The sequence below is a fragment of the Budorcas taxicolor genome, chromosome 17 (assembly GCF_023091745.1).
Source record: "Budorcas taxicolor isolate Tak-1 chromosome 17, Takin1.1, whole genome shotgun sequence".
Taxonomy (NCBI): Eukaryota; Metazoa; Chordata; class Mammalia; order Artiodactyla; family Bovidae; genus Budorcas; species Budorcas taxicolor.
Genome location: NC_068926.1, coordinates 66301781 through 66317135, shown reverse-complemented (window position 1 = coordinate 66317135; position 15355 = coordinate 66301781). Strand labels below are relative to the sequence as shown.

General features: G+C 56.9%; 1 protein-coding gene across 1 annotated transcript; it reads right to left on the bottom strand.

Annotated features, from left to right (window-relative positions):
• Positions 1-6785: 6785 nt before the first annotated feature.
• ASPHD2 (aspartate beta-hydroxylase domain containing 2) lies at positions 6786-13501 on the bottom strand. The gene is made up of 3 exons (XM_052655017.1): positions 12694-13501; positions 7431-7544; positions 6786-6909 (listed from the first exon to the last, which is right to left on the bottom strand). Exons 1-3 carry the CDS (start codon positions 13499-13501, stop codon positions 6800-6802), a joined length of 1032 nt encoding a protein of 343 aa, XP_052510977.1. The 3' UTR covers positions 6786-6799.
• Positions 13502-15355: the final 1854 nt, after the last annotated feature.

Here is a 15355-nt window from a genome sequence, read left to right as displayed (position 1 = left end):
TCCAAGACCTGGGCGAGCCTCTGCAGGCACCTTCCCGTGACTGACGGACACAGAACCCATTCCCTTTCTGTCCTGCAGTATTTCTAATCAGCCAGACTTGCTGCCGATGCTCTAGAGTTGTGAGATCTGCAAGTCTTGAGGTTGGCGAAAATCTGACCTGTTACATGTTGACGCAGGGACAGAACGCGGAGCCCCCGAGCCCATGTTCATATCCCCCGCCCTCAGTAGCTTGGCTGAGTGCCTGGGTTCGAGGACACTTCCACATGAGATCTGCTTCACAAGGCAGCCTCCCGCCTATTCTGGGCCCTTTCCTAGGTGCCAGGCTATTGGCAGATCATCATCTTTGCTTTGCTTCCAGAAACCTCTCTTACCATCTCATTTCCCAGGGCTGCTATTGTGCTGAAAACACGTAAAACGCAGAATCCTGGTTCCTAGAGTCTGTGCTCAAGGCAGCCCAGTGCCTCCCGCTGAGCGGAGTCTCCACGTCACGGGAAGAGCGTGAGGTCCGCAGAGCAGAGTGTGGGAGTAAGCCAACAGGGACTTGCCCGGTGGTCCAGTGGGTTAAGAATCCGCCTTGCAGTGAGGGGTATGCAGGTTTGACCCCTGGTCGGGGAGCTAAGACCCCACACGCCGCAGAGCAACTGAGCCTGCGCGGCACATAACTCCTGAGCCTGCAAGCCACAGTACAAGTCCACACACAACCAGAGACCTCGCAGGCCACAACTAAGACCTGACGCAGCCAAGTATTTTAGAAAGTCCGGAATTTTTCTGCTACAATTTCAGGACCTGACTCTCGCCCTTGAGTGAGGGCTGGACGGAGTGCTTCGTTTTTAATGACCAGAATGTGGCCAAGATGCCAGTGTGACTTCTGAGGGTAGGTCACAAAACATCGCAGCTGCCACCTCTCTCTTGGTCCACCTATTGTGGGGAGATGTCCCCGGGGTGGGGTCTCCTGCCCGTGGCTGTGTGAAGTGAGCCTCTTGGAGGCAGGTTGCCCGGCCCCAGTGGCCTTCACCAGACAACGGCAGGCCCTGCCTGTCCTCATCTGATTCAGCCCTGAGAGAAACAGCCAGAACCATCAAGCCAAGCCACTTCAGAATCTCCAGCCCTCAGGAAGCATGGGAGATGATAAATGTGTGTCGTTTTAAGCCACTCTTGGGGTCATTCATTACAGCAATAGATGGTGCGTATGCCTGCGGGCCCACATCTCACCCGCCCAACCAGGCTCCTTACCGGCTTGGGCCGTTAGGCCAAATGCCGGACAGTCTCAGTCCAGATCCCAGCCCTGCCCTTCCCACCTGGAAGACCTACGCCGCACAAGGAGGGAAGAAATGGAGCACTCCCTCCGCTTCCTGCTCATTCCTGCTGGAGCATGTCCGCACCAGGCAAGTGGCCGAGGCGCTGGGCGAAGGAGCCTTGAAACAGGGCAGTGACTTGATTTGCTCTTCGCTGGAAACGTCCCTGGCTCCCGGATAGGCGAGAAGCACGGCAGGAGTGGAAACCTGCCCCCTGCCCACCCCCCACCGCCGTCGGAGGCTGTGGACAGACGACGGAGGGAAACGGGCAGATTCAAGGATGACCTAGACCCCCACCTCTGCCTGCACGTGGGGCGGGTAGAAGGATGCGCCTGCTGTATGTGGGGCGTGGTCTCCAGAGGGGAGAAGCCCCAAGGGGGAAGAGGGGAGCTCCCTGCTCCGAAGGAGTCCACGGCACAAGCAGGAAACCAACGGCTGATGCTCTCGAGCTGTGCGCAACGCCAGCGTCCGTTCACCGCCTCCCGCTGCACGCACCCCCGCACCCCTTCACTGCGGACCTGTCCTGGGAAAAGAGCAGCAGGAGGGGAAGCCCCTGCCCCCGACCCTGGGGAGGGCAGGGCGTTAGCGCCACACCCGTCACCCTGGCTCAGAAAACAAGCCACCCTGGATCTTTTCTCAACACGGTCACTGAATCAGGGGAGCTTAAGGTGAAGATTCCCAGGGCTTCGCGGCTAAAGGACACTTCCTCTCTGTTCATTTTAAATGTCTGAACCACCTGGAACCCAGCTGCAGCTCTCCGGGGAACAAAACCCAGAGAGTCTTTTGAATCCTGTCAAGAGCCAAGAAGAGGCATTTCACGACTGCACAGTGTGCTCGGGTCAGCTGAGTGCCAGCCCTCCCCTCTCCTCCCTGGCTGAGTGCTCCCAGGGAGGGCGTGGGGGAAGGGGAGGGTGAGCCTGGCGCTCTCCCGATTCCGTCCCCTGCACGTGCTCGGAGCTGGTCCCTCCTCTCCCACCAGCCCCAACCGGTTCCTGTGGCAGGAGGTGCACCCGGCTTTGGAGTCAAGAGACTAGGGTTCAAATCTGGTTCTAGGACTTGCTTCGGAAACTGGTTAATGTAATTCTCTGAACCTCAGCTTCTTCTTTTAAATGGAAGGGAGAGGCGATGTATGTGAAAGCCTGGCGGGTCATGGGCCTTCAGAAAGTGGGGCTCAGTGTGTGTCCTGAGAAGGCAAACGCTCTCCCCAGTGGGGTACGTCTGTCTGCCGTGGAGACAGAGGCCTGAATGCACGACAGAGTTCAAAAGCCTGGGGATGGTGAGCCGTGAGCACACAGCTGGCTTCTACATCTGGCTCATCCGCCAGCGCAACCTCTTCCGTGTCCACTGCCCTCGGACCCTACGTTTTCTTGTGTTTAGTGTGTAGCTGTCCCAGCTCCCCCTGGCAGGGCCCCAAGTATTACGGGATAATAACACATGTGACAGACTCTCCCAGAAGGTACAGTGCCATCTGTACTCAATGATGAGATGCACTCACCTTGCATCCAGGGTGGCAGGAGGGGGCATTACGGGAAACAGTGGGTGATCTGAAGTTGGGACCACTGTGTGCACCTGGGACGGAGGCAGAGAGTCCGTCAATCTCTGCGTGTGTTGCCTCCTGCCACCCAAAGCTGCACTCTGCTGGAGTATTTTGGCTGCCATCTGTCAGCAGCTCTAAAATACAGGGCCTCATTCTGTCCTGTCCCCAGTGTTTACATCTGGTTAGTAAGATTCAAGCGGGGACGAACATGTCATGGGGAGGTGAGGCGGCTGGCAGCAGAGCGTGATAATCCTTAAACACAGCACTCTGCACTGAGCCTTCGCTTATCGTGTTTACATTTTGAAAACACGTAGGGAGCGCTTCCCACCCACCCACAGCTCACCATGATACTATCTTCCTGAAACCTCACTTTAATCCTAGGCCAGGGAGCATCAGGCACAAAGTGGATCTGGACATCTGGGGAGCAACAGACAAAAACAACTTGGACGTGAGTTAAAAGAGCATTTATTGGCCCATGTGATGGAAAAGTCCAGAGGTAGGGCTGCTTCCAGGCAAAGCTCTATCAGGATTCAGGTGTCTCCACAAGATGAGCCTGCTCTCCTCTGGGTTTCACTCACAGCTTTTCTTCACACTGGATTCCCCACTCCCATCCCATCAACAGTTGCCTTTTTCTCAACGGTCCCAGGAAAGAACCGGGGTCCTGTACCCAGCCATGACCCAATCCCTGAAGACCTAAGAGTTCGGAAGGCTCTTATTGGTCAGGTGTGGGTCATGTGCCCAGCCCTGACCCAACCCCTCCGGACCTGGGAGTTTGGAAGGCTCTGATTGGTCGGGTGTGGGTCATGTGCCCAGCCCTGACCCCAATCCCTGAGGACCTAGGCGTTTGGGAGGCTCTGATTGGTCAGATGTGGGTCATGTGCCTAGCCTTGACCCAATCCTAAGTACCCAGGAATCTGGAAAGCTCTGATTGGTCAGGTATGGGTTATATGCCCAGTCCTGCAGCCTGGGTTGGGTCAAGTCGTAGAAACACAAGGACTGAGAATGGCAATGTTAACGCTCATACAAGAGGCTCCTCAAAGTACCGTTGGAGGAGGGCGTTAGAAACAGTGGCTGTCCCCTAGAGACCAAGATTAGGAGGCCTGCCCAGCTCACAGGGACACAGCTCAGCCCCGAGCCTCCAGCTGGCTGGTTTCAGAGGCCTCATCATCTCTGCTACTCAGGGCAACGACCCTCAGCCCCAGCTACACTGGAGATTCAGCCCAGGAAATGAGCTGAAACAAAGAACGGGAATGCCTTGGGGGAGGCGGGGGAGGCGGGGGTGGGGGGGGGGTAGGGGGGTGGGTAGGTACCAGTATTTCTCAACAGCCCCCCAGGTGACCATAGTGTGCAAAGTGCAAAACCAGTGAGTGAGGACTACCCTCCCCCTTTCCCGCCACACGCTGCAGGGCACTCGATGTCACCAAGGCGGCTCAGAACCCAGACAATCTAGGTGACTTTGGGGGGTGACAAGCAGGTGCACAGCAGACCTGGGAGATGACCTTGTCACACTGAGCAACCGCTCTGGCCTAGCCAGCTGGGGCTGGCTGTCTCCCGGTGGAAGGTAGGGCATCCCATCCGAAGCTGGGCGGGCAGGCCAGCTCCCCTCTCTCACCTTGGGCATCCCCCGCCAAGTTGGCAACGCACCCTTCAGGGGAGCCATGGCGGCCCGGCCAGCCTTGCTGTAAAGACACCCGGCAGCCAGGCAGCTCCAGGTCACCAGAGCCCTGGTCCCGCTTCTAAGCGGCAAGATTCAAAACGCAGCCGTCGAGGGTCTGGGCCCTGAGGTTAGACACAGGCAACACGGCGCCCCTGACCACCTCTACCACTGGCCCCGTGAGTTCACCCAGCTCCCCCTCACCCACCCTTCCTCCTCACCTGTTTCTCCCTAACTGCTCAGAACCCCCGTTGTGTCAGGAAGGGGACCGATGTCGCTGCGTCTCTATGGGAAGGACAGTGACTGGCCCAAGGGGACACAGGAGTGAGTTCCCAGCGCTGAGTCCCGACTCCTCAGATTTTCTGAGGCAGGACAGGGTCCTGGTTCTCTACCCGGGGCTGACGCCTGCAGTTCCTGAACATTCCATAGGTCTGCTCCTCACCCCACCCCAGGATCAGAACTACACTTTGCTTCAGTCACTGCATGTGACCACCTTCAGGGTCCCACCTGTCTCCGTGACATGATCCAGGAACCAAGAGCCTCCAGCTCATACGCGCCCCTCCCAGAGCTTCCGCCCAAGTCACGTCTCTTTCCCCACACGCCACCTTCACCACGTCACTCTGGTTTTCAGCAAGATCTTTTATTTACCTCCTGGTCCCCCGCCACGTCACGGAAGCACAGGCAGCTGGGGATGGGTGTGGGCTGCCAGCTCTGTAGACGGACAGCAGTCAGGATGCAGACACATCATGCACCTCAGTGACTCTTTAACAAGAAACTGGAGGAGGAGGAGAAAGACTTCGGGCGGGGCAGAAGTCTCTGCCCTTCCTGCATCCTAATCGCTGAGAAAGGTGTGTAGAAAGTGTACTCAAATGCAGACATGGTTTCTTTATGCTGGACCTGGACACGGGACAAACTGTGTGCTCCGTGCCTCTCCATGGCTTTATCCGCCCAACTCTGCAATAATACATTGTTCCAAACATGCCTCTCTCGTGTGGCCGGCGGTGACTCCTTTACACATTGGCTGACATGGAACTGTTTCCAGACTTGGCGCCATAACCCAGACACGTCCTTCACAGGAGACCAATAAGCCAGCGCTGAGACTGTGGGTCCTTTGGGTCTGCAGGTCGCCCAGGGTCCTCACGAGCACACGCTGGCTTGAGGGGGGCTGGAGCTGTGCCCTTGTGCGGTGACAGGCACAAGGCTGACCCCAGCGTGATCTCCGAGCCCAGCATTTGAACGTTTATGTACAGACAGACAAATGGAAAATCACAGGCAGCAGAACTCCAAAGCAAAAAACAGACACATCCTGGGCGGACCTACGATTCCCAGTTTTGCCAGAGAGAGGCTTTTCCAGAATGTCCCTGGAGGAGGGAGGCCTTGCTCGCCCCACCTTGGCGCCCGCGGGCCAGCCTGGTGGTCTGAACGCTCAGTGCCGTGGACTCCACACAGCTCAAGTGGGGAACCTCCCGGGCCCGGTTTGGCAGTAGGGCTTCTGTAGGCAGTGAGGTAAGCAAATCACACGTTCAGAGACAGATCCGAGGGAGCCCCGGCTGGGCTCTCGAAGGAGAAGATGCCAACCCCGGCTCTGTTCGGAAAGCCATGTTTACAGAGAAGCCTCCGGTCCCGCCAGCCCAAAGCTCTTGCCGTGAGCGAGCTCACGGGGCTCAGGGTGAGGTGAGCGATGGTGGGCTGGCCCTGCCCCTGACCAGGGCCACCCTGCCAACGCCGCAGCTGGCCGGGACCAGGTGGCGATGCTGACTGCAGACTGCGCCCTGCCCTGGGGCAGCGGAACGGCCCCAGGTGACGTAACAGCAGCAGAGGCCATGCTCGCCAGCTCCCTGCTTTGCAGTTTTTTGGTTGTTGGTTTTTTTTGTTTTTTTTTTTCCTCTTAAGATGACCACAAGAAGATTTACGTTATTACATTCAGACAAGTAACCGTTTGGCGACTCTACTTCAGAGCACTGACAAGACCAAGTAGCAGTGCGCGTGACACCAGACGACAGGGACATCGGGCCTCTGGCTGCAGCACAGAGGAACGCGCTTTTAGGCAGAAAGGAATCGCAGAAGCAAACGATGGGAAGGGGAGAAAAAAAAATCTAAGGAAATACAAGCTGGAAATTCCCTACTGTTCAATAACCAAAGGAAAAAGGGACCCAATGTGATCTTAAAAAAACAAAAGTTCCAAATGCGAGCTCTCAGTTGAGGCAGGTTTCTGAGCATGGGGTCCAAACGGAGCCGGGGGGCTGGGCCGCAACCCTGTCTACCCAGGCAGACCCACTGTCACTCCTGGCGACTCCAGCGCGACCAACGTTCTCATCGTCCCGGAGCAAAGATGAAATCCAGGGCCTGCCGCTCAGCTGCCGCGACGTGCGGGTGCCACAGATCCACCATGAAAACCACCCGCGGGCCATCCTCCGCTGAACCTGGGGGAGGGGAGGGGAGGGCGGCGAGAGGAGAGGGTCAAAGTGCCCCGAGCTGGGACCACGGTGGAGACGGACCCACGCGGGCAGCACCCGGGCAGTGACCCCTCCTGCCCCCTGGCACAGAGCGCAGGCTTGCCTTCTGCCTGAACAAACCCTAGGAGAGGGCCCCAGAAGGTTCGGAGCAGAGCGCAGAGCACGTTTAGGGCAGGAAAGCTACTGCGTGCGCTCGTCCCGTGGCGGACCCATGACATCTGTCCAAGCCCACAGAATAGACAACAGCAAGGGTCAACCTTCACATAAACTATGACACGGCCACTGTTCACAAACGTGCCACGGCCATGCAAAATGTTAATAAAGGGAAAATGTATGCAGAGGAAGGTCGCATCAAGGGGCAAACATTCTGGACTTTCTGCTCAGTTTTTCTGGAAACCAGAAACAGCTCTAAAGAGATAAAATTGAAGTATATATAAGTATACACATGTATATATTTAAAGGCGGCCACAGAACAGGCAGGCACTCACCTTCGTGGAATGCGGTGTGTAGGAAGGAATCATCGAAGAGGAGGCAGCGGCCTTCTGCCCAGCACTGGGGCTCCCCTCCCACCACCAGCTCACAGCCACTTGGGGTTTTCAGACCTGGGGGAGAGGAGAGAAGAGAGGATGAAGAGGGGCAGGACCAGGATGCTGGAAGTCAGGAGGGCAGCCTCGGCAGGGGTGGGAGGGGCATTCAACTTCCGAAGCCCCGCCTTCCCCCTCCCTCACTCCTCGGGAGCCCGGATTGCAGTTTGCTAGGACAGAGCCAGGCTGTGCACCCAGACGCCCACTGTGTTCCCCAGAAATGCTCCCTCCTCCCGTGGCTTAATCTGCTCTGGGCCAGGGACATTTCTGATCACAGCACAGACTGACTGAGGCTTGCACCTCACCTAGAGACTCCTGAAGCCCAGCCTTAGGACCCCTGGAGGTCGAGGCAGGTGGGATCAGACCTCCACTTGCACGAGAGGCAAGGGCTGCTCCAGCTGAGAGTAAAGACGCTAAGACCCTCAGGGTGCCCCCGCCTTGGGGTCCATCGCAAGGCCCAAGCATGGCATGTTCACAGGCCAAGTTTCCCCAGCCTCACTCTGGGAAGCTGGAGACACCCCTAAAGAAACGGCGAGCTTTGAGAGGTAACTGACAACCCTCAGAGAGGGAACTGCTGTGTTCAACAAAAGCACGGGGCGGGGGGCTCGGGTACGTAACCCCGGACACGGGGTCTGGTTGAAACGCTGCTGTGCGTGCACGTTCACGCCGCTATCTCCAACCCGAGCGTCTGAAGGGCGCCGGGCCCCTGGCACTCTGGTCGCCTAGGCACCTGCAGCCACCTAACTGATTCGGAAGATGGTGAGTGGGCCCGACCTGGGAGGCAGCGGGCCTTGCAAGAGGCGCTGGCATGGTGGGGTTCTGTCTTCTGCGTCCCAGCCTGACAACCACAACCCTGGGCCAGTCGGCACCCACTGCTCTGATTTAATGTCCCCTTGACACATAGGAAACAGCTTCCGAACAGCCTGAGGATTTCATGTACCCCCTGAACCACCAATGGATGGCTCCAGGAAGCATGGATGGAGGCAGAACTGAAACAGAGGCCGTGAGGAGGAGAGGGCAAGACAAAGGACCTGGGGTCAGACAACCACCTTTACGTGCTAGGTGACTTTAAGCAAATCCCTCCACCTCTCTGAGCCGTAGCTCTTCGTCTGTAAAGAGGGGCCGTGGGCGTACTTGCCTTCCAGGCTGTGTGACCACTGTCCTTGCTACCAACCACCAAAGACTTACCGCGAGCAGGGGTTTGCATTAAACATACACTTTACAGACATCACTTCACATGCTTTCCAGGTGCAGTAACTGAGCCTTAGAGAAGTTCAGTGACCAGCTGGGAGCGCTATTCAGCCCTGCGGGAACTGAAATTCGAACCCCAGTCTGTCTGGCTCCATGGAGCAGGCTGGTCTAACACTAGACAGTATGAAGGAAGTGTGAGCTGACACGTCAGTAGCAGTGATGCTAAGTGGTTGTCAATTTCCCCGCAGACGGTCAGTTTCAGCTCTCAATAGTACATTCACTGGCTCAGCTGACAGTCCATTCTGCCTCTGGAACCACCCTCTCCCACTACAGTGACAACTGCTGCGGGAGGTCAGGGTTGTAAAGGGGTTCAGCCTGCCACTCACTGGCCCCGATGGAGAGCCCCGCGGGCCACATCCTTCCGTGTGTCCCCTCACTGCTTGGTTTGGGTGCAGAAGGCCTTTAGGAATGGGTGGTTCTCCACAGGGACAGTCCACCCCAGGGTTTCGGAAAGGAGCTCCCCTCTCTCTGGGTAGTGATTCACTACCAGTCCCCACAGTACAACAGACAGACAGCCTGGCTTGCGCTTCCCAGCCCCAGTTCCCTCTCCTCCTCCTCCCTCCCCTGTACCCCAGCCTCCCTGCGGCCCACCATCCCAGCTGACTGCCAGAGCCAGCCTGGCTGGCAGGAACAGTCAGCACCCCCACAGACAGAGCATCTGGGTGGCTCCTGGGGATAGACAGGCCCCCACGCTGCCTCGGCAGTCCTGCGTCCCCGGCCTCTCTGGCTTAGGGCTTGCTGCTTTGTCTCCACCGCCCAATAACGGAGACAAGAGATAGGAGAAAGGGCTCTGTCCAGCGAGGCCCTGCCTCAGGAGGCTGGCAGCTGGCCCGCAGGGCGGGCAAGGCAGACACGAGCTGACCCACTTGCATCACCATCCAGACGGCCAAGAACACCAGCAATACTCAGGAAGGGACGAGAGCCTGACTGGGCTTCCCGATGAGAATGTGCACACGCCTGTGTGCAGGCCGGGCACCTGCCTCCTGGCTAACATCTGCCTGGTTAGTTCCAGAGGCGGTTCCCTGGAGGTCTGTGGTAGTGGCTGGGGACACTGCAGCCCCTACGCGCTGCGGCACGATGGCTGGGCAGCGTGGAGGGGTTAAGTGATGCCACGTCTAGTGGAAGCTTGGAGCAGTCTCGGCAAACTTGTGCCAACTGGAGGCGCTGGGGCTGCAGTCACACAGAGAAATGACCCCCCCAGGCCCCATGAGGACAGAAGGCAGAAAAGGAGGCAGGGGTGCGTGTGCATTTCCAGGGCCCAGTCCCGGAACCGCAGGGGCCTCCCCACGACGGCCAGGTTAACTGGTGACGGTGTGGCCACCAGCACGTACCAGGCCCTCCCTGCCTCTGACCTCGTGCTCCAGACCCTCCAGTCGACACACAAGGTCACATGAGTCTCACACACCCTGTTTCCTTTCTGGGTGGATCATGTAGGCAGGACAGAGAAGAGAAGGAAATGGCAAACCCAGCCCTGGCACTCGCCCTGGCCACGGCACAGCCCATGCCGGTGGGCCGCCTTCCAGCACCGCCTGCTGTCCAGGGTGACACGGGTGACCCAGTTTCTCTGGTGGCAGGCGGCACTCAGGGAGGGGAAGGACAGGTCATAAAGAGGCCCATGCAGACACGTATTACAAGCACGCGCGTGTACACGGCACTGATACACAACAGGCATTAATACCCAGGGGGCGGATCCTGGGTGCTCTTGCCACCAGCCCTTCCTACTCACGCTGCCTGAATTCTGCCTCAGATGCCCTTCCCTACGCATCACTCTGAAGCTTTCAAAAGACAAGGAGAACCTTTAAGAAGAACAGCATTGCTTCCTGTGCCCACAGCCTCAATTCCTCAGCCTGACGGGGGCGGGGAGGGTGCCCTGTGGTTTGCTCCCACCGACTGGGCCAGCTCAGCCCACCAGCAGACTTCCCTGCTCCGGAGGACGGCTCTTCCCTCGCTCCACCCGAGTGGTCCCAGGGTCCCACAGGGTCAGACCCTTCTCCCCAGAGCAGCCTACCTGCAGCGCCCGGGTCCCCTGAGCTCAGAGCGCATCCCGGTGCATCGCACAGAGACCTTACTGACCACGACCATCACTTAAGATGATCACCTCACGTCTCTGATTAACCAGAGCCCCCTCTGCCTGACTGCCCTCCACCTGCCAGGCACTTAACACACAGGACATATTTCTAATCATCCAATCAGCCCTCCAGATGGGTACTACCCCCACTGTAGACAGGAGAAAACTGAGGCGCAGCTTCAGAGCCTACCCAAGGCCGCCTGGCAAATGGGCTAAGCCAGGATCCGAGTCCAGGTGTGTGTGCTTCCGGAGCCTGCAGTTTCTGCTGTCTCCTGGGGGCAGGACCACGTTCTATGGATTAGTTTTTCACACTGCCCAACACACCGTTTGATCATTAACATCCTAGCTGCCACTTATCGAATGTTGTTATGCGCCAGGCGCTGTGTCAAATGCCCATGGAAGATGTTACTTTGTTGAAACCTCTCAACATTCCTGTGAGTGAGTACTATCTGCTCATCTCACTGATGTGGAGACTGAAGCCCAGAGAGATACAGTTACTGCGCAAAGTTTCACAGCTGGCCATGAAGCCAGGCCACTCCCTCCAGGGCCCCGATCGTGTCCTGCTTTTACTCTTGAAATACTCAAAACGGTGTCAACTGCCTCAATCTAATTTTCTTTTTCTTTGAAGCAGTAAAGCCCTCTGTCCAATCCTCACAGACAGAGCACAGGAGGAGCAGAGGGGCCCAGGGGAGAGGGGCTCAGGGCCCCGGTGCCTGGCTCAGGCTCCCCCCCCCCCGCCCCACCCTGGCAGCCCTGAGGTCCCCTGCAGAGCCCAGTTCTGATACCCCTGCTCAAGCCCATCCTGGGCTCCTCCACGTGCTCGTCCCCACTCCGTGCCACAGGTGGGGCGGTCACACCACTAAGCTGGGCTTTGCCCAGGCTCTTCTGGTGGGATGCTAACCTGTGGCACCGTTGCCCTGGTAACCAACATGTTATCTCGACTCACCAGGGAGGAGGCATTCTGGAGAACTAATATCCCTCTTCACCGAGTAGCATCTGAGCCTGCTTTTATCGAGTACTCTCTCAAGAACACTCCTACTCCAGTGTTCTTGCCTAGGAAAGCCCACGGACAGAGGAGCCTGGTGGGCTATAGTCCATGGGGTTGCGAAGAGTTGGACACAACTTAGCAACTAAACAAGAACACTCTCTAGCAGGCTCTGCTTAAACAAAGGCTTCACAACTCACACTACCAACACAGCTCTGTAAGAAATGGTCTTTTTTACCTCCAATTTCCAAATGGGGAAACTTGAGGCCCAGAGAGGTGGACTGACTTGCCCAAAGGAACCCAGCCAGCTGGTGGTGGAGCCAGGATGCAAACAGGCAACCTGACTTCAGACCCTGTTCTCAAAACCACTGCTACACACACTTCGCCTATTACCAGCCTCCTTAGAGGCTGAACGAAATCAGTGTAACACCAAGCATCACCTCGTCCTTGTGATTAGGAAGGCACTCCGGTTATCTTCCAGCCTCCTGGACGCCGTGACAAACCGCCAGAACCACTTCAACAGCTTCTGGCTCTAGAGCTACTCTGTTCCATACAGCAGCCGCCACCAGATTTTAACTTCTGGATTAAAGTAAAAATCGAGCTCCTTAGTGGCACCAGCCATGTTTCAGGCCCTGGACAGTCACAAGCGGCTGGCGGCTCCCGCCCTGGACAGGGCAGACAGGGCCTCTGAATGGAGCACCTGTCAGAGTAGGTTGATACTGACCACGCCTTTCTTTTTTGACTCAATCTCTGCTGCCAACACTGTGTACCCCTGACCCATCGATTTTTGATCAGAGTGCCATGAAGTGCGTAGCTTTCCTGGGGCGGGATTCAGGACCGGAGGCCCCGCCCCCGCCACCTACCTAAATGGCACCGGACACGGATGTTGGTGGGGCCGTAGTGCTCCGTGATGACGGTGCCGGGGCTCAGCACAGAGAGGCATGCGTTCCCAAAAACATTGTTGCCAATACAGGTCCGAAGGCTTCCCAGCAAGCGGTACGTCCGTGGGCACTTCCTGCAGTTCCGGGGGACGCAGACCCCCTGGTTGACCAAGTGAAAGGTGACCCACTCCCCGCTGGGGGTGCTGTTCATCTTCCAGCCCTGCGGGAGGCTGCAGTTCGAGAAGGCTTTGTACAGGGTCTCAAACTCGCACAGGATGGTCTGGAAGTTGCGCTCCAGCAGCTCCACGTCGTGCTTCTGCGCCTCCCGCGAGAAGTAGGGCGCGGTGGGCAGGTCGGGCAGGAAGAAGACCTCAGGCTTCTGGATGGACGGCCGGCTGCTGCGGTAGCGGCCCTGCTCGCGGATGCCCTTGTGGATACGGCCCATGCCGGACCACGAGTAGCGCTTGGCGTACTCCTGCAGGTTGTGGTAGAGCTTCTGGTTGAGCCCCTCGCTGTGGCTGCAGCGCACGCACTCGGCCGACTGGCAGTACACGAATCCGTTCTGCAGCCCCGCTGCGTCAGGGCCCTGCATCAGGGCGTTGACTGAGGCGTAGGCCCGGGGCTGCTCGCGGCCCACGTGGTAACAGTACCACACGAACAGGGCCAGCAGGCAGGCCACGCTGACGGCCGCCGTGGTGTCGCAGTCCCGCACCGACTGGATGCCGGCGGCGATGCAGTCCCTCAGGCCGTCCAGCGACCAGCCCCAGGCCACCAGCCACTCGAGCGACATTTTGGGGGGAGCTGACGGGGGTCTGGAGCGAGGTCAGTCCTCAGGGGTCGCGAGGGCACTGACGCCCTGCAGCCTAGCGCCGGGGGCGGGGCGCTGCCTGGGCCGGTGGGGGCATGGCGGCCGCGGGTCCTGGGCTGCTGCTGCGGGTGGCATGGACCGACCTCTGCGCCCACCGCTCCAGTCCCAGCGGGAGTCCCTGCGGCGGGGGCGAAGGAGTGGCTTGAGGTCGCCTTAGGACGTGGGGCGGGTCACCGTGCAATGATTTTTTAGGCAATCCAAACCTGGGATTAAAAATAATAATAATAAACCGGCATCCATTTTTACACTCGGAAAAGTCCTCAACTACAATGCAAAAAGCCCCAGATCGTTTTATCAGATCCCATTGGAAGAGGACACACTTCTCATCTTGTGCGTTCCTCCCCCATTTCCCAAAACGCCAGTTGTGTCTAATCTGGGTCGAGTACTGTGGGATAATTGCAGCAGTCCCATCTGTTCTGTGTCATCCTCAGGAGGAGCTATGATCCCCACTTTATGGATGAGGAAACTGAGGCTCAGAGAGGTCCTATAACTCACCCCAGTTCATGCAGCGGGGGCAGGGACACAAAGCCCATCTCACCTCAAAGCAGGATCTACTGCCCTACTCTTGTAAAGAAGGTATGTAATAAATGCTGCTTCTCCCTAAATCTCTAATGGAACTGCCCGACCAGGGATTGAACCCTCACCCTCTGCAGTGGAAGCTGGGAATCTTAACCACTGGACCAGTAGGGAAGCCAACTCTCTTGTAGTTTTTATTAAAGAGAAATCTGGATTCAAAAGCATCTTACAAATGGCAAAGGCACTTAAAATCTCATGTTCTCCATTTTACTTTCTCTTTCACAGCACTTCATCATTCTTGTTTATTTAATCTCTCTTGCCCTCTGACACAGGCTGGGCTTAAATCAAGCTGGAAAAGCAAGTGGGCTCCCTGGGGTCAATCCGTGGCAGACACTGGGCATTTTCTGTCTACTCGCTTGGGAGGCTACCTACTGGCCTCACCCATGGCATTATGAAGTGAAACGATGGACAGGAGGAGGAGAGAGAAATAGAAACCCTTTCTGGTCTCGGCCTCCAAACCAGACAGAAGCGCTTTACCTCACAGCTCACTTACGTTTCGGGCCAATGTCTAGCACGCTTATTATCCTAATAATCTAAAAGACGATCAGAGCCCAGCTGTCTCATTGCCAGTTGACACATATACACTATTGATACTATGTATAAAATAAACAGGGGATAGGAACATACTGTATAGCAGGAGAAGCCTAACTAATGCACTTTGGTCACCTAAATGGGAGGGGAATCCAAACGAGAGGGGGTATATGTGTAAGTATGGCTGATTCATCCTCCTGTGCAGTGGAAGCTAACACAACATGTAAAGCAACTCTACTCCAATAAAACTAAAAAACAAAAAAGCCCAGAGATGCTTCCCAGTTGAAACTCTTTGTCCACCCGCTTTTTAATCAGTGGAGAACGGCCAGGTCTATGTCCTACTACATGTGTGGTAACATTCCCTCATCTCGAGGAGAATAATTCCGAAATTTTGTTTGGTACTACCCTCTCTCCTCTCCCCCAGAAATATGAGACGGCAACTAACAAAAACAGGAAAGCTGTACCCTCCCCTTTCTCTGGGGACTAAATTTGGCCTAAGCGTCCTTGCAACGTAGCAGAAAGGCTAAGAACCCAAACTGGGCAGGTCACTCCCCTCTCTAACTCTCAGTTTGCTCATCTGTGTGGAGGGGAATGACGGGTTGAAAGTGCTTATGATCAGGTCATCATCTAACGACTTCTGTGACATTGGACTCCCATCTCTAGGAGCCT

What these genes read in the sequence shown, in the direction of transcription:
- ASPHD2 (XM_052655017.1), bottom strand. Translation starts at nt 13,501, where the DNA reads ATGTCGCTCGAGTGGCTGGTGGCCTGGGGCTGGTCGCTGGACGGCCTG. An exon ending in CCGTGTCCGGTGCCATTTAG is followed by an intron (nt 7,545 to 12,693) that starts GTAGGTGGCGGG and finishes CCTCTCCCCCAG; the next exon opens with GTCTGAAAACCCCAAGTGGC. An exon ending in ACACACCGCATTCCACGAAG is followed by an intron (nt 6,910 to 7,430) that starts GTGAGTGCCTGC and finishes CCCCTCCCCCAG; the next exon opens with GTTCAGCGGAGGATGGCCCG.